Source organism: Sphaeramia orbicularis, chromosome 20 (genome assembly GCF_902148855.1).
Source record: "Sphaeramia orbicularis chromosome 20, fSphaOr1.1, whole genome shotgun sequence".
Lineage (NCBI taxonomy): Eukaryota > Metazoa > Chordata > Actinopteri > Kurtiformes > Apogonidae > Sphaeramia > Sphaeramia orbicularis.
In genome coordinates this window covers 24,659,165-24,683,019 of record NC_043976.1, presented here as the reverse complement: position 1 = coordinate 24,683,019, position 23,855 = coordinate 24,659,165, and the positions used below count along the sequence as shown (strand labels likewise).

At 38.2% G+C, this 23,855-nt stretch overlaps 1 protein-coding gene across 1 annotated transcript in view; it reads left to right on the top strand.

Moving 5' to 3' along the window:
• Positions 1–345: 345 nt before the first annotated feature.
• phldb2b (pleckstrin homology-like domain, family B, member 2b) overlaps positions 346–23,855 on the top strand; it is a 43,832-nt gene continuing 20,322 nt past the window's right edge. Inside the window, exons 1-6 of the mRNA XM_030123500.1 lie at positions 346–939; positions 11,480–11,536; positions 11,639–11,762; positions 14,203–14,301; positions 15,427–15,510; positions 22,000–22,119. Of these exons, the coding sequence (XP_029979360.1) occupies positions 907–939; positions 11,480–11,536; positions 11,639–11,762; positions 14,203–14,301; positions 15,427–15,510; positions 22,000–22,119 (517 nt within the window). The 5' untranslated portion in view covers positions 346–906. The remainder of the gene's footprint in view (positions 940–11,479; positions 11,537–11,638; positions 11,763–14,202; positions 14,302–15,426; positions 15,511–21,999; positions 22,120–23,855) is intronic.

The following is a 23,855-nucleotide window of genomic DNA, read 5'->3' as shown; positions in this document are numbered from 1 at the left end:
TTAACTCCATGAAAGACAGGTTCATAAAAAAAATCCATTGCATTTTTTTCATGCCTAAAGAGGAATAAAAACACTCAGGAAAAAAAAAAACAGTCTTGATTAAGGTTCTCATAATTCATGCATGAAAGGGTTAAATAATCAACAATAAATAATCAATAAATACCACTGCAGACTAAAAGACCCTATTGGTTCTGCTAACATAAAAAAAACTCATATAAAATGACTACAGTGGCTGCTGTCAGAGTACTGTACATATTCCCTTAACAGCCTTATAGTCTCCAGTAAACTGAGTTAAATAAAACTAGTATTGGGTCTGGATTATGTTCTGTGAGAGGAGTCTAGACTGCATTCCTGGTGTAATATCATTAGTTAAACATTCCTCTTATCGTGGCTTCTTATCATTGCTGCCAAGTTGGGCTGAAGAATGGTCTCTCCCCCTCTCAGTCTCTCCATCTCTCACCCCTGGTCTCTAGCTCTTTGTCAGCCTGGAGGCATCTGTCTTTGAACCACAGGGAATGAGAGGTCAAGTGTAGGTGCTCTGTTAACACCTGCGCATTAAACCAAACTAGAGAGAGCGAGAGAGAGAGAGAGAGAGAGAGAGCGAGAGAGACTCCCTCCCTCCCCTTGCTTCTTCTCTCCAGTTTTACTTCCAGCTGTTCCTTGCATACCTCTACACGTCGCAGTCGGCTGGACCCGCCGGCTTTTTTTTTTTTTTTTTTTTTTGGCGCTTGTGTGTTTTTGGAGAATGCGTAAAAGGCTTTCCCAGACATCCACAGGTTACGTATGCCGCGCAGAGAATGCTTAATACAGAGAAAGCAGTGAAGGAAAAAACTGAACAAATATCTTCGAAAGTTTGTCAAGCGACGAAATCCTGGATCTTAGACCTGCTGCACAATTTTCTGCGCTATGACAGAGGTGGCCAGTCCAGCGTCCATAATGGTAAGTGCGCACCTTTATTTACTGTGCGTTCTTGGATCAGTGTACTATATTGAACTGTTTTCAGCAGCTGTAGTTAATCCAACCTGAAAAGCTCAAGTGTTTTTTTAGCATTTGTTCACTAAGTGAGCTGCTAAACTGAAACGGATTTAGTTGCAGCACTAAAGATTTACTGCTTTAATCTACATCTGCTAATATGCAAATATCAAAGTATGAATCCAGACATAAAGTTGGCTATAAAGAATCATGAGCTATGATTACAACTAATGATCATAGAGTGAATGCATGGATGAAGAGATAGAAATGATGATCATTTACAGCATATGAGGTAGAACCACAGCCATATTGTGGCTGATAAGGAGGTAAATGGATAAGTGCAGCTTTAAGATGTGAGTATTTGCTATGTTAAACCTGTGTTTTGGTGAAATGGTTCTGTCAGTTGTGTGGAAACAAGACGTATGCTGCATATTATTTCTTGTGGCTTTCTATCCTTCTTGTAATTATTAGGTTGTGGTTTTGCCGTGGGTGACTTCAACCAAAGCACTTTTCCCACATAGCATACATATCTGGTCTCATCTGGGCCACTTCAGACAGCAATAACAAACCAGACACAGCCCATGTCACCGCTGCTCAAGGGCCAAATATGCTCCATTATGTAAGTCAGTGACGAATCATGGGGACATAGTTGGCATTTGTTGCCTGTGTATAAACCCTTAGCACCAGGAGTATAACATGAGACATTAAGTCCAATTCAAGCTGTAAGAAGTCTATAAATGAGAATACCAGCCAATGGTAAAACTGTGTTAGCTGTCAAGTTGGTTCTGGCCTTGATTTGGAAACCATGACTCATAACATCTTAATGGGCCAACATACTGAAACTGTTATGAGCTACTGGTCTAATACCAGACTTCACATATCTGATAGATTCTATATGTACATACAGTATGTAGAGATAAAGCATATAAAACAAGATATTTGTTAGGCACTAGGATCATTTATTGTGCAAAAAACCAATTAAAGCCACAAAAGCAAGAACAATAGTAACAGTAAATATATAAATATGTCTAACACTAAAAAGTCTAAGAGATTAAGATAAGATAAGATCAGTAAGATAGTAAAATAAACTACAATATTAGCAAAATATGTGAAAGGGAAATTAGACTGTAGTGTCAACACAAGCTCATTCTCTTAAAAAAAGCATAAAAACAAAGAAACAGCATAAACAGAAGATACAACACATACAGTCGTGGAAAAAATTATTAGACCACCCCTTGTTTTCTTCAATTTGTTGTTCATTTTAATGCCTGGTACAACTAAAGGTACATTTGTTTGGACAAATTTAATGATAACAACAAAAATAGCTCATAAGAGTTTAATTTCAGAGCTGATATCTAACCATTTTCCATGGTTTTCTTGGTAATAACCAAAATCATTTCAGTTCTTACATCAATATCTATGGCATTGTACTGCCAAAAACAGTGCTTTTAGGCATTCCATGTTTGCTTTTCTGTCTGTTTTAGTCACATGATACACACAGGAGTTAGTGCTTGATTGCATAACTATTGTTTTTGATGACTTTTGATGGTCTAATAATTTTTTCCGCAACTGTATGTTAACTAGTGATGTAGCACAAATGGAGGATTAAACTTTCTCTTGCACAGGATGATGTGTTTTAAAGTTTTAATTTCACTGTCCTCTGCTTTTTTTTTTTTTTTTGGAGCCACAAATGTATTGCAGGACTACCTTCAGAGTAAGAATGCTGATGTGTTTACCAGCAACCTTGTGTATCAGTTGGAAAAATCAACCAATGAAGGTGTTTTCAAGCACACGGAGGCTCCAGGCTCGTCATGTAGACTTCATTTATAGTCAAAAAGCCTTTAAAAATTAAGAAACATCTTTAGTTCATTGTGTCTGTCCGCCAGAGTATTATTGTATTTGAGTGGAAACCAAAGGTGCAACTATTGGGAACTTTTTTTTTAATCTACCACTCATCCGTTTCCTTTTCTTATCTTCCTTACATAGTTTTTTTCTTTTCTCAGGGTCCATCTTTCTGCCTGCTTCTCCTCTATCCAACAGTCACAGTTCATTTCGTACTGTGAACTTTGCTTTTAATGTGGGCTCAGTGTGTCCTTCTCCCAGTTCACTGTCCCTCCACGTCTCTCTGTCATATCCGGACCCTTAGAAAGCCAAACATCAGTTGATCCTCTACATATGGCAGTTAAGGTAATCTGGGTTTTTCCACAGGCACACGCACCCTCAATAGACAATCAAAGTTAGGTTTCCTCCACCTTTGAGTCAGCTGCAATAACAATGAAGTTGGTTTCCTGTGAGGAGTTTCAATTCGGGTAAATGACAGAGAAAACAAAAGCTCCAATATGGTCTGTGAGTATTTAAGGTGGAAGACAATGTGCAAGGATTTTTGTTGTGTTTAAGCAGAGGTTCAAGGCCAGTTTGTGCAAATCAGCCTGTGGACTTGTAGACACAATCAAAGACAGATGCAATGATTTATGCGCGTCAGTGACTGTTGAGCACAGCTTTATAGTCTAAAAAATGATCTTTCTGCATCTTTTCGTGGCTTAACCAAGTCTTGCTGAACAAAACCGAGAGTATAATGAAGAGAGAAGGGGGAGATAACCCTGTTTAGGCCTATGGAGCAGGGCTATATGAGGGACACTGAGAGGGGGACTCCATATTAAACAGCATCTGTGACACAATGCTTGCTTTGTCAGGTGGGAGGAGGAATGTAAGGGGTGGAGATGTTAGTGAGAGACTGAGGGATGAAGAAATGGTGATATAAAGACAGGGAAGAGGACTGAAGCAAGCTAAAAGCAGGGAAAAGACAACGCATACGTGAAATCACTTTAACAATAAAAGTACTGCAGTAAAAAAAGGAAGATTCAGTACTTACAGGAGCTAAAAAGCAAGATTTTGAGGAGTTTTATGCAACTTTGCCACCTGAATGACTGTAAAACCTAAAATACAAGCACACACTATCAAAACAGGTTGCTTTTCCACGATGTAATAGTAGTATTTGCATTTCCAGTAGATTACATTCACATGCATGAATGCATTATCACAAAAGATGTTAAAAATAATTAGACAAAAATGTGCAGAGCTCTATTGTTTTTGCAAATGTGTACTTTGTGAACCAGTCAAATAAGTCTTTAATTTTTGCAGCAAAACCAAAAGCTAAATCTAATTAAATACTTGGCGGTAGGTTCATTGTTCCCACCCTCATCTCACCACTCGGTTAAGATTACATCCTGACGTGCCGAGATCTGCTCCCATGAATCATCCCTTATCCTCAGCTTCTTCTGTAACGCAGCCACATCCACTAAAGAACCACTGAAAACGGCCAGCATCAAATCTAACAGACCCATAATGATAACTTTCTATACGTTGTTCTTTTCTGTGCATCTAACATTGCTCACATACCCTCATCTTGATCGACAATCCAGAACATACCTCCAAGATTCCCATGTGCGAAACGCATTTATTCTGTGGGTTATCGCTTTTTTTATTACACATGTAGGGAAAATGACAGAACCATTCATGTAGTACATTTAAATGGAAAATCCGTCACAAATGAGCGACTTTCACAACAATTGAATTTGTCCTAAGATGTGGTTATGAAAGTGGAGACAAAAAGACAGCAATAATCATGTAGTGGGTAAATAAAGCAGAGGGAAAAAAGAGGGAACAGATGGAGAGGAAATACTGCAAGAAGAGAGAGTAAAAGGGATGAAAGGACGGGATGGAGGAAATAAACGGTAATAAGTTCTGCCTCTTTTCCCATCCTTTTCTCTTTCTCAGCTCACCCCATTTTTCTCTCCCTATCTCTATCTCCTTCTCCAGATGTGGGGGGAAAACAGAATATTTTGTGGAGTCTCAGCTGTTCTGCAGATGGGATCAAAGACGACATGCACTTTCTCGTACTGATGTCCTTATAATTGGAAATCGATGGTATATTTACAAAATCACTTTGCAGCTCTTCAAGCCTTGAAGGGTGAATTCAGATGTACAGCACATTTCACATCATGCTCAGTATCAGAAGTAGGTCAGGGTTCACATTTTGGATATTTACACATTGGTTAACTTTGCCTTAAAAGGAAAAAGGCACCTTTGAAAACTGCTCCAGTGCTTCATATCATTCCATTCCAGGAGATAGATTGTGATGAAATGTTGACAGTTACTTTACTTTGCTTCACTTTGCTTCTTTTAGCTTGCTGTGTTTCCCTTTGCTTGTTTCTAATTATTCATGTCTCTCAGAACAGCTACATTTCCCAGAATGCCTTGTAAAAGAATCCATTGCTTGTAGATAAAGAAGGACTCAAAGCAAAACCACGTGAGCTGACAGTTTTTCGTCTGTCTTTTAAATTCTCCATCTGCACTGCGTGAACTTTATTTGACTGCATGTTAGGTTGCCTACATTTGTTCAGAGATACGCACCAAAAGACTCAGATAACACTAAACAAACAACCTGACAAGCACATGACAGGAGTTATCTGTCTTAAAATGATGGCCTTCTTCTCTTCTAGTTAGAATGTAATGTTTGGAGCAACATTTGATTTACTCAATAATTACATACAAAAATGTGTATATATGATGCTGCTGTTTGGCAAGTGGAATACAGTAGGTTTATCATAACATTTTTTTAACCCTTTATAGTGCACTCATTGAAATACTGTGAAATTCAATATTTCAACCTTAGTGTGTTATTAGACATAGTCATCTACCTCCTCTTGCCTTAAACCATCTGAGCAGCACTTGCTAAAAAGTAAACAAATGCAATAAAACAACTGTTATAAGGTCATAAACTGACAAAAATCACTCATATTCACTATTTACAGCTTCAAAATGTCCATCAAATCGATCTGAATCACTGTATGGTGTTATAAAAACCTACATGCTTCTGGACCTCACTGAGACATGGGACTGGCCCCATATTTAATGTTTGAGAAAATTACCAAAAATAGTCACTTGTCCGATAAAGGGTTAATGAAGACAGCTGCAGATAAAGAGGATGTGGGTTAGGGAGGTTAGATGTAACAGTTAAGTTATGTTATGGCTGCTGAAATCTTTACACTGGAGAGATGCTGAATTAACCCTTACAATACAATACACCCACCGGTGACCAAAATAATTTACTGATATTAAATGTTAAATAACCACTGATAACCTACTCCTATCAATCTATGTTAATAATTGGTGTAAAATGCAGTTTTTCATCTTTTCATGGTCATCAGATATGACCCATTTGGATGTTCAGAGGCTTCACAGTTACCATGGAAACACCGTCATCTTCTACAACATTGATTCATCAGTAAAACCCATGGAGTTGGATCAATGACACACTGGGTTTATATTCAGTTAATGATATTTTTGCTGAAAAAGTCACTTTTTTTTCTTCATTTTTCTCTGTTTTGATATAACAACAGTTGAATTTTCTCTGAGCTTTAACAAACAGCTACATGCTCAGTTAATTAAGTACAGGAAAATACATGATTTACAGTGAAATAAATGCAAATAAAGGGGATAATATCAAAGTAAATGGTGGTAAATCACTTAAGAAAGGTTAAATAGAGAGAAAAATTAGTTTGGGAAGTGCCACAAAAGTAGCACTGGGTCTTTATGGGTTAAGGTGCGGAGAACTGAGGGGAACCACAGTGTCACAATACCCTGTGGATGCTACATGTTCCTTAGTTTGTGTTAATGCACAGTCGAGTGTCTATCAACATAATGGAAGTCGTAATGATTATCTACTGAAGTCATAATGAAGATTTTAAAATCCATATACTATGTAGAGAACAAAGCCAACAAAATATCACAAATCAAGCCTGTAGGAACAAAATGTTCCTTTACAGTTCCCACAGAATTGGACTCATAACATCCATCTGCTCCTACCAGATGAGGTGAGTGGGAAAGAGAAAAGCAAAGTATATAGAAAGGTCAACACACACCACAGACACAGGACAACACAGGTATGACGCCAGCAACAGAACCTCAGGAACATAGAACTCCAGAGCCAGAGGGCCAAGACAGAGAGGAAAAGGCACAACAGGAAATGAAAAACACATTATGGTGACATGTACTGGTGACATTAAGAGGGAAAGATGTGGGAAGTGAGGTGCTTTGTCCTCCAGCATATCAGGCTCAGGTTCACACAGGAAAGTTTAAAAGTAGAGAGGATGTTTTCTTCCCAGCTCTAAACTGGAAGCCGGTATCACAGAAGAGGACCTTGATTACTGAAGACTTTATGTCTAGGTTTAGTTTTAGAAAGGCTTGGGAGTACAAGTGAATGTGTCAGCACTCTGACAGTGAAGTGTTCGGTTTGGGTTAAAAAGTACAAGTAGGGATGGTCTGGTGATTCACCTGGTTGAACGTATCTTACATGGCCTGATGTCTTGTTACAGCGACCAATAATGAAAGAGATATTTAGACATATTTCCCCCCAGCATGTACCTAATGATGACCTCAGATACATACAAAAAAAATATACTCTTGCTCTGAGCCATCCCAAAATTAATGATTTTTTAATAAAATATTGGGGCCAAAAATACAACTAAAAAAGCTACCTAGGTGTCAGAGCATTTGATCTGGAAAACATGGCTTGAAATGGTCTTATATACCACTATAAATAAAGACACTGTGTTAAATTTGATGATCCTAGTCGTTTTTCTAATCCAGACATTTGGGTTTTTCATGAATCGGCCGTCTCATTCCAGGTTTTGTGTGTAACCCATTGTGTCCATTGGCATTACATCCAGAACCTGCCCAGTTAAACGTATATAAATTGGAAGTGATTTTGCAACAGCGGTCATTTTTGTCAACCACTCTACCTTGCATAATTAGTTCAATTCCCAAAATCTACCTGTGAGAGAATAAAAAGATATTCAAAAAAATAGTAGCACATAATTTTCATGTCATTTTTATTGAGTTATATGCAGATTTTTGTATAAAAAATAATATAAAAAGGTGTTCTATCTGAAAAATAGTTTCTGTTTTATCTCAGTAAATATTTATTTTAAAATAGACCCAAAGTGCTTTCAAACTTGCTTCATAACATTAGTCTACATCTTTTTTTGAATTTTTAGCCCCATGTCCTGTTTAGAATAGAATAGAATAGAATAGAATGCCTTTTTTGTCATTATACATATGTACAACGAAATTAAGAGACAACTCTATCGTGATGCGTAGTGCAAAACAGTTTAAAAGAAAAAAAAGTGTAAATATATATACAGGATAAAAACAAGCATGTCAACCAACCAAGAAACGGTAGAAATAAAGATATATTGCACTTTGACCCTGGATGGACACTGAGGATATATGTTAAATATATGTCCTTATTTGAGGTATTGTCACTGTAATGTGGTCAGTACCCATATTGAACCTGGATAAAATGTTGTAGGTACCAGTTTGATAGAAGCACCCATCTATAAGTTATCTATAAACAGGCAAGGACTATAAATATTCATTCTGTTATCTACTGTCAGCACCCAATGATTAGACTCACATACTATATATAGTCATGTTCTTCCAAGTTTATGTCTGCAAATACCTGGACCGTACTGTAATCACATACTTGAGCTGTAATCCTGCATCAGGTGTGGTGATTAGATATTGTGGAGACGACCTGAACGCCAGAGGCACTATCTGTAAATCTGGATGGCAGGGTGTTACCACACTTCAATGCTCTGCTGGAAGTAGAGCACAAACAGGCCAAAGACCTGTCCTGACCTGCCCCAACGACGACACCTCATCTGATGACTGAGGAGTTTGGGGGACGATAGCAAAGAAGAGGGAGTCGGTAAAGAGGAACAATAGAGTGGAAAACAAGAGAGAAGGGAAGGGACGAAGCAAAACAAGAAATGTAGAAGTAAAAGAAGTGTCCTTGTATTAAACACAGATCCCGTTGAACTCTGCAGTTTGACTTTGACCTCCATTTTTCATGTCTTTGTCCTGCTTATGTTGCCACCATGCGCCGTGTGTTTGCTTTGTCTACACCGGTGATGAAAAAATCAGTGGAATGTGGGGCTCTGTGTCTTAAAGTGATAACAAAAAGAGCTGATGTGTGACTATATTTGTGTATGTGTATATGTGTGTGTGCACAAGGGCTATGAGGGTACGAGTGTGTGTGTGTCTGGGAGGTTTACAGTGGGTGAGGGTGTCGAAGCAGCAAAAGGAAGTGACCTCAGAAGGGAAGTCAGCGCTGAATTAGAGGAAACGGTTTGGAGCTGACTTTGATTTGCGTTTCCTCTGCCGGCGATTGGAGGAAATCCAGGCACAAGAGACAAGAAGAAAAAGGGAATTTGTGGGAAAGAAACACAAATTAAATTAAATCACATACCAGGTGAACGCTGTGTGAGATCAGTGTAAAGATTACTTGAGGGTTTTAAGAACAAACATGAAAAAAAGGGGGAGGATAACAAGGACTGGGATGAGGAAGAAAGGAAGGAGATGACTAAAGGGGGAAAAGAAGATGTGGTTGGTGGTTTCCGATATGCTGTAATCATTTCTGCTTTGGTGAGAAGCATTTCACTCATCCATGTGGGTGTGTATGCCTGTGTTTGTGTATCTGAATGAGTACACTACACACACAAACAGAGACTGGCAAGTCTGTTTAGGGCCGTTGAATTTCAGGGTAGTTCAGTTGTTGTCTGTGTTTAGTCAAATCCACAGACATACACAGACAGTCTTGTTTTTTTGGTTTTATCTGTTTTTATTACTCTTTGTAGTTTATCGTTCACTTAAAGCAAGTCATATCCTGCTCTGGTACTCATTTTTTTTGTTTTTGTTTTTCTTTTTATTGTATCTTGAACTTTGTTGTCTGCAAAGGAGAATTACAGCCACATTGAAGATTAAAAAACAAACGAACAAAGGAATAATGACTTTTTTTCTCAAGTTTTTATGTCTTGAGAAAAAAGCCATAAAGTCACAAGAATAAAGTTGTAATTCTATAGTTAAAAAGTTTTATTATGGACATTCGACAATCCAAATTGTCAGCTTAACACAAGTTTGAATCTGTGAACATGTTTTTCCAACTGTACCTGAGTATTTCATTATTTCTGTAACCTCTACAAACGTATAATTCAACGAGATGCCCCACATTCCATGAGTTAACAGAGTAATCGACTGTTTCTTTGATACTGATGACTCCATTCTGTTTTAGTCCAAAAAGTAGAATTGTATTCTCAAAAAATCAAGACTTTTCAGTCATTCATTCATATTCGGAACTCGTTTTATCCTCACTAGGGTCACGGGGGTCGCTGGAGCCTATCCCAGCTACTTATGAAATCAAGACTTTTTCTCCTAATATTAGGTCTTTTCAGAATCATAATTCTTTGAATGTACATATATTTTTATGTTTAGTGTGGTCCTCATTGTCCTTTATATTACAACTATGAAAAATACAATTTAAAAGGTAAAGAAATATAGTATATAATTAAAGCTTGGTGACATGAACAAAAATGTGATCTATTTACCTCTGCCAAGGAGGTTATGTTTTTGCCAGGGTTTGTTTGTCTGTCCGTTAGTGTGCAACATAACTCAAAAAGTTATGGACAGATTTTGATGAAATTTTCAGGGTTTGTTGGAAATGGGATAAGGAAGAAATGATTAACTTTTGGGGGTGATCGAGGGTGGGGGGGCCCACGGGGGGGCCCACTGATCAGCCTTGGCGGAGGTCTGCGCTCTCCGAGTGCTTCTAGTTTTTTCATGTAATGCAAAAAAGATTTCATGAACTTAAGATAAAATATGATTGTTTCTGCTACTTCTGCTAAAAGTATATGCCCTATGAGACTGAAAAAAACCACATTCACAATTAAAATAAGATGCAAACAGGTTACATTTTGAATTTTTGCTTAGCAAGAAAGGTGTCCAGAAGTGCAATCTTAGTTTTGGAATTAAGGCATTATTACTGATTGACAGAAGCAAAGCCTTGATTAAACAAATTACTGTTATATTGCCCAATGATACAATAATATAAATAATAAACAATTGGACCAGCTTTATAAGCCTTTATGTTCTCCATGGACGGTAACAGAACATTGAATATTAACACATGAAAGTCATAATAGAAGTAGTTCTTGAGATGGAACTGGAAGGGACAGTTCACATGAACATTATTTTTCACAAACCTTACCACTACTTCATATATATTGTATGCTCTTATTAATTTTATCTCATAAACACAAACCTATGGTACAAATCCAAATCTGATACGTTGTAGGATCCCTGTTTTCATGGAACATTTAAGTCACTGCGACCCAGCCTTTGTGTGTGTGTATTTTCTTTCCTCTCAAGTGGTATTTTTCCCTTGGAACACTTTCACACGGAGATTTCCTCTCATGTGGCAGCTGGGCATTGAAATCACAGCTGTTTTTTCTATGTGTGTGTGCCAGTGTAGTTATGTATTATTATCTGGGTAAATGTGTATGTCTTTGACTCACTTCTTTAGCATATTTGTATGTTTGCGTGTTTGTGAAATATTTTTGATGTGTGTGATCTGAGCTAATTTTCCTTTTTTTCTCTATATTTACTGCAGGACTCTGAGAGGATGTTCCAACCAGAGTCAGATCAAATGTCTCCAACTGAACCCAAGGTAAAACACACGCACACACACACACATATACATACACACTATTTAGTTGTATTTTTTCATAATAAATAAATAAATGTACCCCTTTGACTCTGGTTCCTGTAGTCCCCACCTTTGGACTTGATTGACACAGGGAAAGGGTTAAAGGTCCAGACAGCAACGCCCCATCTGGTGAGCCTGGGCAGTGGGCGACTGAGTGTGGCAATCACTGTCCTGCCACTAAAAGAAGGTACACAACCACAGTACATACATTAAAAAACAAACTCCATCGTGTAGGATTACCATAAGGCACAGTATCCATTCATTGTCCTCTCAAAGTCATGTCATTTGTCTTCAGTCCTGTAAACCTGTCACCTGGAAACATATACACTCCCCATCCTTCCTTACCCTCTCATCTCAAACTCATCAGTTCACTTCACTGCCCCTCCCTGCTCTGTTAACCCCTTCAACCTTCCAACCCGCTGCCTTATTTTTACACGTACAGGGTAGGTGACTCAGAGTGAAGGAATAGTGGAAAATTATACTCTACAATAGCTCAAGTTAAGACAAAGTCAAAGCTGCTTCCTCTTAGACTAGAAACACATAGTTACACAAAGGTGTATGGTTACTAAATCCATGTCCTTAGTTTGTTATTTTCATCATTGGGTACAATTATTGTACCATTTACTGGTTTCTGCTCTCAACCTCAGGCTGAACCGACAGTAAAACTTTACAAAAGCGTGAACCGCACCTTAACAGTGCGAATAGCTGTAAAGAGAGATTACTCTGTGCCTTTTTAAGTCAGAGTCAAATATAAACACATTTCAGCACCAACTCCATTAAACTGAATGAATGAAACTGACATTATGCCATAGTAAAACTGTAGTCAAATGAATTCATGCTCTTTTACTTTAGTAAAAGGTTTTAGGTGAAAAACTAATGGACTGTAGTGAAATTTGGTATATTGGTTGTTTGTTTTGTTTTTATGAACATGTTTATTTTAATTTATACCTTTTTTGTGATTGTAATTGTATCTGGGTTATCTATTCGTATTTTAATGTTCATCTGTGAAGCACTTTGTGACTTCGCTTGTCTGTGAAAGGTGCAGACTTTGCTTGCTTGCTTTATTTTCTGTTTTTCTTATTTTAATTATTGTTTGCTGTGACAGTACTTTATTCTCTCTTGTATTGTATAGTGTTGCAACAATGCAAATTTCCCCGTTGTGGGATGATAAAGGCATTATTTTATCTCATCTCTTCTGTACCCATATTAATTTATGCTCTTTTACTTTAGTTTTTAGTTGTAGGCGAGAAACTACTGGATTGCATTGGCATTTGGTGTAGCTGTTGATGGATATACACTCACATAAAAGGTTTAATCGAGTTTCCTGATGGTGACATAATGATGGTGCAGTCATTTTTATTTATAGTTTTTTCTATCATCAGCAATCCACAGGTGTCTTGTGCTCACTTTTCCCCTAGTTATTCTCCCTCTCTCTCTCTCTCTCTCTCTCTCTCTCTCTCTCTCTCTTTCCTTCACAGTGTGTATATGCAAAAAAAAAAAAAAAAACCCACACACATTCATCAGCATAGGCCACAGGTGCCATAGCTTCATTACTATTCCAGTAAGAAGCCAAACATATATTAGCACAGATGTCAAAGCAGAGGCAGAGATCTACAACACGATAAACTGCAAGAGGAGCCTATAAAACTGCCTGCAGATACAGCAGCACATTGAATGATAATAAAAACACAAAAATGACATCAGATCAAGTGATAAAAAGATACCAAGTATTTGTTCTTGCCTCATTTGAACTCAACTCTAGGAGGGTAATTCTAGCGACTGTCACGTACATGAGCGTTAACATGTCTTGTGTGTATCACAAAGCGCTCATTATATTCTTATTGCAAATGGGGAAACAGAGACACTTTTTGTTTTGCCTTATCTCAGCTCTTTGCACAGTGCTCTGAATCCCATGTCAGCAAGATGTATTCAATGGATAATGTCATGCCTACAGATCAACTAGTGATTAGGTGTTTTTATAGGTGATTTTAGTGACTTATGACCAATGAATTTAGCTGTGGTACATAGTAGAGAGCACTGCAATGATGAATAAACCATCGAATTAATGTGGATTTTTAAATTAGCCCAAAAAACTGAGTGATGGCCTCAGCATTGCGACATTTTAAATTTACTGTTCATGTACCCGTACTGCATACTTTCCCAGTCTGCCTGCTTGGTATGCTCTTCAATTTTAGTGAGGAATGCAGACAATGTGAACAAGCCATTTCTGGAGAACTGAGGGTCTATTTTTCCTCTTTATGTGTCCTTTGAAGAAGACCAGTCACTTCATAATAGTGAAATACTCTTTAAAGTATGGTTCTCAGACCACCAATACAGTTCAAAGAAATAGGGTTCATCTGTAAAGCTGTTTATTAGCAATCTGTTTCATACAAGGACATGAAGACATACAAAATGACTAACAAACTTGAGTATCATTCAGTTCTATTGGCCATTTTGTTCTTGACTAACAACTATGAATGCATTGCACTAATATTCACAACACTTATCCACATAAAAACCTGTCATTGGTAATACTTAAACATTTCTTATAGTGATACTTGCAGATCCTATTATTTTTCTCTTGTGAATACCATTAATGTTGATATGTACAATGTTTGACTCTCCAGGGGTGACGCGGATAGGCAGAGAAGATGCTCCAATCCCTCAAGATATCACAATCCAGGGACCTGGTATAGAGGCAGAGCACTGTCTTATCTTCAATGAAGGTTAGTGTCTTTTTCAGCGTTTGTGAGTGTGAATTAGATGAATAATATTGTACCTTTAAGAACTGGTAATGATGCTACCAGCAACTACATTTACATTAACATGTTATAGACAGACAGACAGACAGATAGACAGAGAGACAGACAATATAAAAAAAAAAACCCTCTATACTTTCAAGAGGCAGTCATACCAGTGTTTCTAGGACTGAGATGTGTAATGTACAGCTCTATATGCAAGATTAGTCAACAATAAAATTACTTCACTATTTTCTGAATGATTCAGGCGACACATAAACCTAAACATCAGATTTCTCAAGACAGCACACAATGAATTTACTCAATTGGATGCAAACAGTTCACTCTCACTAGTCCATCTGGGCTTTTTTAATAAGAGTCTTAGAGCGTGATTGTATGCCACAAATATATAAACAAACCTCTTTCTGACTCCTATTTTAATCAACAGACATGTAATTAACATACAGTCACGAAAAAAAATTATTAGACCACCCTTGTTTTCTTCAATTTCTTCTTCATTTTAATGCCTGGTACAAATAAAGGTACATTTGTTTGGACGAATATAGTGATAACAACAAAAATAGTTCATAACGGGTTAATTTCAGAGCTGATATCTATCCATTTTCCATGGTTTTCTTGATAATAACTAAGATCACTTCAGTTCTTACATCAATATCTATGGCATTGTACTGCCAAAAACAGTGCTTTTAGGCATTCCATGTTTGCTTTTCTGTCTGTTTTAGTCACATGATACACACAGGAGGTAGTGCTTGATTGCATAACCATTGTTTTTGATGACTTTTGATGGTCTAATAATTTTTTCTGCGACTGTATATAGTCTTAAAATATAAACATGAGAGTTAGGTGAACCGTTAAACTTGGAATCCATATATTTGCAGCTCATAAAGAATGTAAGTATAGTATAATTACTGCACTAAGCTCTCAGACCAAGAGATTTAAGCAATAATGGACACTACAGTACATAGTGTTAAGAGTATTTTGGGATGAACATGGATTGTTGAGAGTCAGTGTTAAGCAGGCAAATACTTCAGTGCGTATGAAGTTTGTAATCACGATTACAATGTACCTCCCTCATCATTTCCAATAACACAGGTGGTGTGGTTACTCTGGACCCCTGTGGTCACCTCTGCAGTCTGGATGGTGTACAAGTTACTGTTCCCACACCGCTCACACAGGGTAAGAACTATTTACACTAAATACACTGCATCACTGTCTTGTTACAACAACACTCTGAGCTTATCTTCTTCTTGCATATTTTTGTTGAGAGCTCACCATACCAGGAGCCATTCCACATTTTCTCAAAAGTCCTGGTGATGAGTGAGAGCTTTCAGAAGGGGCCCAAACATAGTCTTCCTTTGCTCAAACTTAGAGGTTTTGATATAGTGCCACCTATTGGTCAGTAGGTGAAAGTAGTGTAGAGGGCATTGTTGGATGCACATACTTTCAATATTTCCTAACTCTTGTGGATGTGTGTGAAAGAGAGAGAGTGTCTAATTTGTGGTTTGGTTAACTTGCATTCCTTGGAGTGAGTGTATAAGTTAAACTGGCACAGTTAAATGGCTGACGTTCTTCATGGAAACTACAGTGTGTGTTTGTGATTGCACACAAATGTATAGGCGTATGTGTGAGTTATATGTTTTGAATGTTGCATTGGATGTGAGTGAGTGTGTACTTCTGTGTTTAATTTGTGATTCGTAGTGGTTTGGAACAGCTAACAGTTATAGTGAGTCACAGCTTCCAGAAGCTGCAGAGCACTCTGCTTCTAGAACTTGGTTATAAAACTGGTAAAACACACTCGTACACAGCACGGTAGCTTCCAAAATCCTATAGTCGCATTTGTTCTTTGTCAGTTCTGTTGTTATCTTTCTTTTAAGCTTACCCAAGTGCCTGTGTCTGCTTTTTCTCTGCCAGTATCTTGATTTGTTTATCTGTTGCCTGTAATCTTTCTCCGTCTCCCTTCGACTCCCAGTTTTCCTTTTTTCTTTATTTCCTCACTCTTAGATCTAGTCTTCGTTTTCCCTTTCTGGAACAATTTACATCATGCTCTGTTTCCTCTTCCAACATGCATTACAGTGGCTTTTCCTCCTCCATGTACCCATCCTTAATGTTTACACTGTTCTCCTTTTCATTGTGTCCTATGTGGCCAGGCCATTTTGAGTTAAATATTGACAGGCCTATTTATCTTACCGCCATGCCTGGCTGATCCAAATATTTGACATCATCTTGGTGCGTGTGTCCACACAAGGCCACTGAACTGTTTAGTGGACGGGGTGGAGAAAAGCAGAAAAGAATAAAAACGGGTTAAGAAAGTCAAAAGGGCACGGCTTGGAAAGTTGTTGTGAAAGACAGAGGAAGAAAGCATCTTGTAGAAATATCCACTAGACTCAGATGCTCTGGATTGAGTTAGTTTGACCACAAATGCACACACACACACACACACACACACACACACACACACACACACACACACACACACACAATGTAAGTCTGTCTGGAGATGATTAGCTATGTTTAGGAAGTGATCTGTTCTGTATTTGGAACCTCGGAGCCTGACCTGAAATCACATCAGCCTCACATTTAACTCATTGGAACAGCTGGACATCTCCAGTAGCAATGTCATCATACAGTATAAAACAGTGACCAAGACGATTGCAATAACAGCAAACAAACGGCAATAAAATCCAGCTACTTCTATTTACCCTGGATTACATCTGTTTTTGCAAATTGGATCTCACTTATTGTTTCTCTGTTTAAGTTCACCAGAGTGCAAGGCTAAAAACTCTCAGGCTGATGCAAATCTTGCAAACAAAACAGAACTGCTCCAACAGGCACGCAGCCTTTCTAAAACCCAGAATGGTAGTCAGTGGGTTTATAGATTGCAAGAATCTAAAAAAAGTAAGAAAGCTGGGGTTTGAAGTCAAATCTGAAGTCAAAGTTCTCCCTTAGAAAAAAAAAAAATATATATTTGTCTTATTTGCTTTTAATCTGCTTATCTTTTTAGACAGCCTGAGCCCAGAATATGTTTTCCCCTGTTCAATTAAACTTATCATTTTGGTGTATATTTACTAGAATGAAACAACACTTTTAGGTTCTTTCAATCAGTCTGCATTGTAAAGTTGGTACTCCAAAGAAAGGAGAAAAAAAATAGGTAGGTAGACAAAGAAAAGCCAAGGGGGCGTGCACCAAATACCTCACTGTCTAATGGCTTTAGAAAATACCAAGTGCACACAAGGTGGAAGAAGGTGATGTTTTCCCCAGAAAGATTAGAAATTCTTTAAACCACTTACACTCTTTTACACTTTTAATACTGATTTGATGTAAACTTTAGTTATATGTCACGTCTCCGCTGTATAAAACCCACGCGCTACTAGATGGACACCCCTCTGTGCTGATAACTTGGTACAGTCCCGGGCTCAGATTTGTGGACGGTAAAATCAGTGAACTTTCTTCCAACGCGGTGTGTGAACGGATGAGGAGGACTCTCCATCGGTGAGGAAGGAGGCAAACAACAACACAGACACGTTTCTATCACACCTATACAGAGAAAGTTATTTTCCTTCTGTCATGATAAGTTGCCAGACCTGAGAGAAAGACAGCATTTTCGTCGTTATTTGCTCACTGAATGGGACGCAAAAGGTTTGTAACGTCTATTAGCATTAGGTTTATAATCATGCTAGTTATTAGCCAGTTTTATTTGGTTTTGCTACTGTACGCTTTTTCTTGTTATGTCTGCAGGATAAAAGTAGGAATCAATATTTATTCCAAGGTTTATGACACCACTTACATCTATCTATCTATCTTTCTATCTATCTATCTATCTATCTATCTATCTATCTATCTATCTATCTATCTATCTATCTATCTATCTTGCTTCTTTTTCTGTGTTCTAATATGCACTTGTTTTTAATGTGTTGCTGATGTCTTAAGTCTTTACACTGTTATGCTTATGTATTTATGAGTATCATATACTTTTCTTTTTTCTTTTGTTCAGACAGGATATAATTTTTAAATGTTACCTGCTTGACAGTTTCGACTTTGACTCCAGTCTTCCTCAAAAGTCTGAAACAAAAGAGAAGAGAAAAGTATAATTACATTAACAGAATTAAAAATGAACATCATTAGCCTTATGAGTATCTCGCTTTCCAATAACCAACTCCCATTTTCTACAGAATATGCTCTCCCATCACATGATTATCACCATTAATCAATATGTTTTTCTTACATGACATCTAAATATGCACAGTAGGCTGCTTTTACCAACCACTGTGTACGTCATTTGCACATCAGCTTTCTGCAAAAACCCATGTTGGAGATGTCATGAATAGATTTATGTGCAAAGCAGAAATACTGAAATGATTGGTATTTGTTGGGAAATGTCTTACTTCAGGCTGTATTTTCCAACCATGTCTCCTGCACATTCCTTATTGTTATTTAGCAGTAGTATATAGTTGCGAGGTGCTGACTTCAGTACATTCCACACCATCCTTGAGGTATAATTTCTTATTACAGCTACAGTTTGGAAGCTTTCCATCAGAAGCTCTGAGTTGTGGTCTGCTGATTGCACCTTTTGATGAAAATAACCTTGGTGTTGCCCAGGGTCATAAATTAGCAGGCAAGTTCACAGGCTGGTGTGAGTGTTTGTAACAAAGAGAATTAGCCCACGGCTATGAAGACACACTCAGTAGTTCAGATACCTGACACCTGAAAACAAAACCTGCTTCTTTGTTCCGAAACTTATTGTGTTTATGGTCTTTCCCCTTCCTGCCTCAAGATAAATGCCTTTTTTTATTCATCCCCCATATATTAAGCTTTATTTTATCTTTCTATTTATCTGTAGGATGATGTAACACCTGTTTGTTGAGTTAATGCTTGACGGAACTGATTTGATGCAAAGCAGAGGGAAATTAGCAGGTCATGTTTGTGAATATGTGTGTGTTTGCTCTAGAGAAACATTGAGTGAATGACCAAACTAATCTACACCAACTCCCTTGAGAAACACCAGTGTGCTTTTATGATGTTACTGCTGGACCCCCGGGCCCTTAAGAGGGTCAATTTGTGGTTTTGAGGCCAATTTACTTTCCCAGTGGGATTTATGTGTGTATCCATCTTTTCATGAATGAGGTAATTCATGTTTTCCTGTTGGTAGCAGAACCTAAAAATTTTTTTCACATTTTAGATGAAGAAGTAGGGTAATATTTCTGACTGTATTTGAAACATTTGTGGAGTGATCATACTTTGTTTGTCAGATCTAGCCAATTAACAGCTAACTGAGTTTCTACTAGTGTACGTCTGACATGCGATCCTTGTAATTGGTTTATTTTTCATTGGACTCTAATGGTCTGAAATTGGCAATTCATCCACTTATGTTAAAATAGAGAAACAGTTTTGAATTTCCCATCCCATAACATTGTGGTAAGTGTAGTTTGGTTCACTCAAATCTACTTGGGGGTAGAAATTGGCTCCAGACGTGATACAGCTCCTACATCTGTGTCCTCAAAGACTCTGAGGTCTGACTTTGTAGATCGCAAACTTTAAATTATCCTATAAATGTATATACAGACTAATTTCAAGTTTTAAGTTGTTGTTGGAGAGAGTCTTTACATATGTGTGTATGTGTCGCAGGGGTATGTGCCTCGACATGGGAGGCAAACTTAGTTTATGGGTAAATAAGTAAACACGTGAATGAGATTAAATGCGTTTTGTTGTGGGTGGTTTGTCTATTTGTGTGTGTAGTAAAAGGCATGTGTTCCTGTGCAAGTTATTTAGAACAGTAAACTTGAATGCAGTCTGCATGTAGGGAGTTAAGATGAAGATAAGGGCTTTGATGGGGTGGGGAGGAGGTGTTAGGCTTTTATCTCAGCGGCATTAGGAGTTAAAGTATGGACTAAGTTAGGTGATTTCCCACCTTGGTATGTTTGTTGTTTGTGTGAATGAGAAAAGAAAAGGAAAGATTCATTTAATAAACTTCACACTTTGAAGCGCTGGATTTCTTCATGTTTGTTTTTTTCACTTTGTCACACACACAGCCAGTATTTGTTTATTCTGGGGATGGGAGGGAGAAGAGGATTAGCTGGTAGTTATTTGTTAGCTGAAGAGTTGAGAGGAAATTAGAATGAGGGGAAATGAACGGTGGGGGCTGTGAATAAATCAGGACGACGCACTTTAGCCCCCACTTTAAAGGTGGCACATGGTGAGGCTATTGAGAGTAGGAAATTAGATTTTTACAAGAGCTGACTGCTGGCAAAGTGCCTGTGTGTGCATGTGTGTGTGTTCATGCTTGTGTGTTTGTTGTTATGCTAAATACTGAGTCTTACTGTGAGTCATTAGACAGACACCGTTATAGACATGTTCCCACTCACAGATTCATGGAGGATGCACTTTGAAGACACACACACACACATTACTAATGTCTAGTAATGACAAACACATAGTATTAGATCTTACTCACACTAATGCGTATGATTACATGTGTTTTTGTGCTCCTTCATGTCTATTTGTCTTCACACATCTTTTGATCACTGTCATGATGCCACTTCCTCACAGTTTGCTCCTCAGTTCTACAAGATTGTGTTTACAAAAGTATGTATTTGAGAAGTTCACAGTCCAGCTGTGTAGACTAAACATTTCTTACACTGTTCTCGTGTGTGTGGTGTTAGCTCCACCTCACCACTGCACTCCGGCCTCCCCCTGTGTTGAGAAATTACAGCTTTGAAGGCAAAAATCTGCTTCAGCTGCACACACATCCACACTCTTAAGGCAATGTCTAGACAGGTATGACCTCTTTTGTGTGAATTATGGTCTTACATTGAGCAATTGACATGATTATTCGATGGGGATGTTTGTGAAAGTGGACATTCGGTTTAGAGTGAGGCAGAAAAGGAGGGACTAGAGAAGGCGAAGGGAAATAAAAGAAAAAATGGTTTTGACATTTTTCCATTCAGTCTTTTTCCATTCGCCCTCTCTCTCTATCCTTCTCTTGCCTCAGCAGCTATGTCTGACTTCAGGTCTAAGGAATCTGATGTAACTGTAATAGGTCTATTACAAAGGTGCTTTTTTAGGCTTTTACACACATGCGAACATTGTGGGGGTTTATTGTAATGCTTATTTGAAGTAGAGGATGAGAGGTTACATGTGCATGAGAGAAGACTTCCTCTGCCCCTTCATATGCATCAGTATAGTCTTTTTTATGTATTTTTTGCTTTTTTAAGATGTCTCCCTGGGCTAGACCTCCTGTGTGTGCATGTGTCAGCACCGCTGTCTCTCTCCCTTCTCCTCTAAAGTATTTGGACAGCTGTGGCCGGCTGTGTGTATTACAGAGGTTGTGACCCTGACATCTTGTTTAATACCTGGCCCTCGAAGCTTAATTGATGGCCAGAGCAAACACTGTGGTCTAGGACAGCTTGCTGTGCACAAGCATGTGTAAATATGTGTGTTTGTTTAATATGAATAAAGATTCCAGGCTCTGATGCTGTACTTGTAGCATCTTTATTAGTGCTGAGATGTACTGTAAACATATACAGTTTAAGGTCTCTAGAATTCAGTTTGATATGTAGCACATGTAAATACTTCTTTCAGTTGCTTTACTCTAAATTATACTAAATTATTCTGTGTATCTGTACATTTCTCACCCTCTGTCATCACTGTGTCCATGTGTTTTCTCTCCAGGTTATTCCCTGTGTCTGGGTAAGTCCTATTTCTTCCGGTTCAACCATCCTGAGGAGGCAAACAGAATGAAGAGCATGCTTCCGCAAAAGAGTCCAGTGTCTGCTCTAGCCTACAATACAGGTACACAAACACCCCATGGTAGAACCCTTCCCTGACCTCTGAACTGTAGTTGTCTTCTTTCTTTGTCCCTCCGATCAGCTTTTGTTTTGCCACATCACCATGTGTTCTTCTCTATGTTACTATCTATTTATCATGTGTTCTCCACCTTTTTTCCTTCATCATCTTGTTATTCAAATCCCCCAACTATTCACGCCTATCCCCTCGTATAAATGTTGGGATAAAATTACAGGTAGACATAAGCCAGGCAGGTGTGCCAGAAACACTGACTGGGCTGGGTGGGGGTAGGTATTTCTTTCAGGCCTCTCATATATCTTTCCGAAATACACACTTTTACTGTCACACACATGCTAAAGCTTAAATCCAAAGCGTATTGGAATGTTTTTGTTATCTAATGCCCCTATGTCTCCATGGAGATACAGCTCGACTGTGCTGTCTCTTGAGTGATTGATCAGGCTGTGAACAAGATGTGTGTATGTGTGTGTGCGGCATAATCAATAGAACCCTCTTTAAATTCCTTAAGAATGAACTCCTCTCTCCCCTTGTGTCTTTCTCCTTTTCTTTCTCTCCTCTTTCTCTCTTTCCCACACACAGAAATATGCAGCAAAACTATTATCGCATGCAGCCAAAAGTTTTACCGTTACCCTTTGGATTGCCAAGACTCACACTCTTGACACACACACCTAAAGGAAAGACTCCCACGCAAAACACAAGAAGAGAGTAGACACAGTGGAAGGAGGTGCTGCACGCCAGGCCTCTTGTATAAATCTGCCCATGTATGGACACAAACACCCTGCATGTGTCTGCATTTGTAGATCTTATGATGCCTTTCACTTTCTGCATCATTTCTTTCCACCATGTAAGGTTTGACATCTTACCACACAGACATTGTATTCAAATATGATCATTAATTTCTCTTAACTACAACATAATTTAATTGTGTATTTTTATTTATGATTAGATACCCTAATACATCTATACACTTAGCTTATGTGAACATGGGATGGGGATGTACCCATTATTGTGTTTCTCTGAGGCAGGGTTGCAGTTGTAGGAACGTTTTTTGTGCACATGTGGGTGTGTATGGCCGTTAAACACTGGGTGGTCTAAGCTTGAACATTGTAATAGCTCCTTTTCCACATTAAGCCACAGATGATTAAAAAAACTGGGCAGGTTTCTCACACATTACTTTTTCCCAAGGCAAGTACTTTTGCCTTTTTTTTTGACCACAGTAATATTCAGATAGGTAGCTTTATAAAATTATGCACTGAAAAGTGAAACTAGAGTTAGAAAATATACTGACATCTGATGATTTATGTAATATTTCATCAAGTAGGAAACACATTTTGCTGATATTTCTTTGAAAATTGAGCAGGAAGGAATTAAAAACTGACTGAGTTGAGGTTTGGAAAAAGACCCCCCTCTCCACTAGAAGAGTTTCTAAATAAAGGGCTTTAGGAAGGGCGGGGAGCCTCTTGAGGGAATTCCAGAATATTCTGTGGTCTTTTTCATTTTCCAAAATCCTATACTAAGGAACTGAACCCCACTTTAAGTTGAACTGTTTGTCTTGGGTCACATGGATGGTTTTGTGCAAGTGTGTGTATTTGTATGTAATAAATGTGTGTGTGTGTGTGTGTGTGTGTGTGTGTGTGTGTGTGTATGTGTATGTGTGTTGGTTTGGTGCCCGTTTCAGACTATTTGTGTTGGGTTGGGTCCGGCACAGACCCCATCTGAATAAC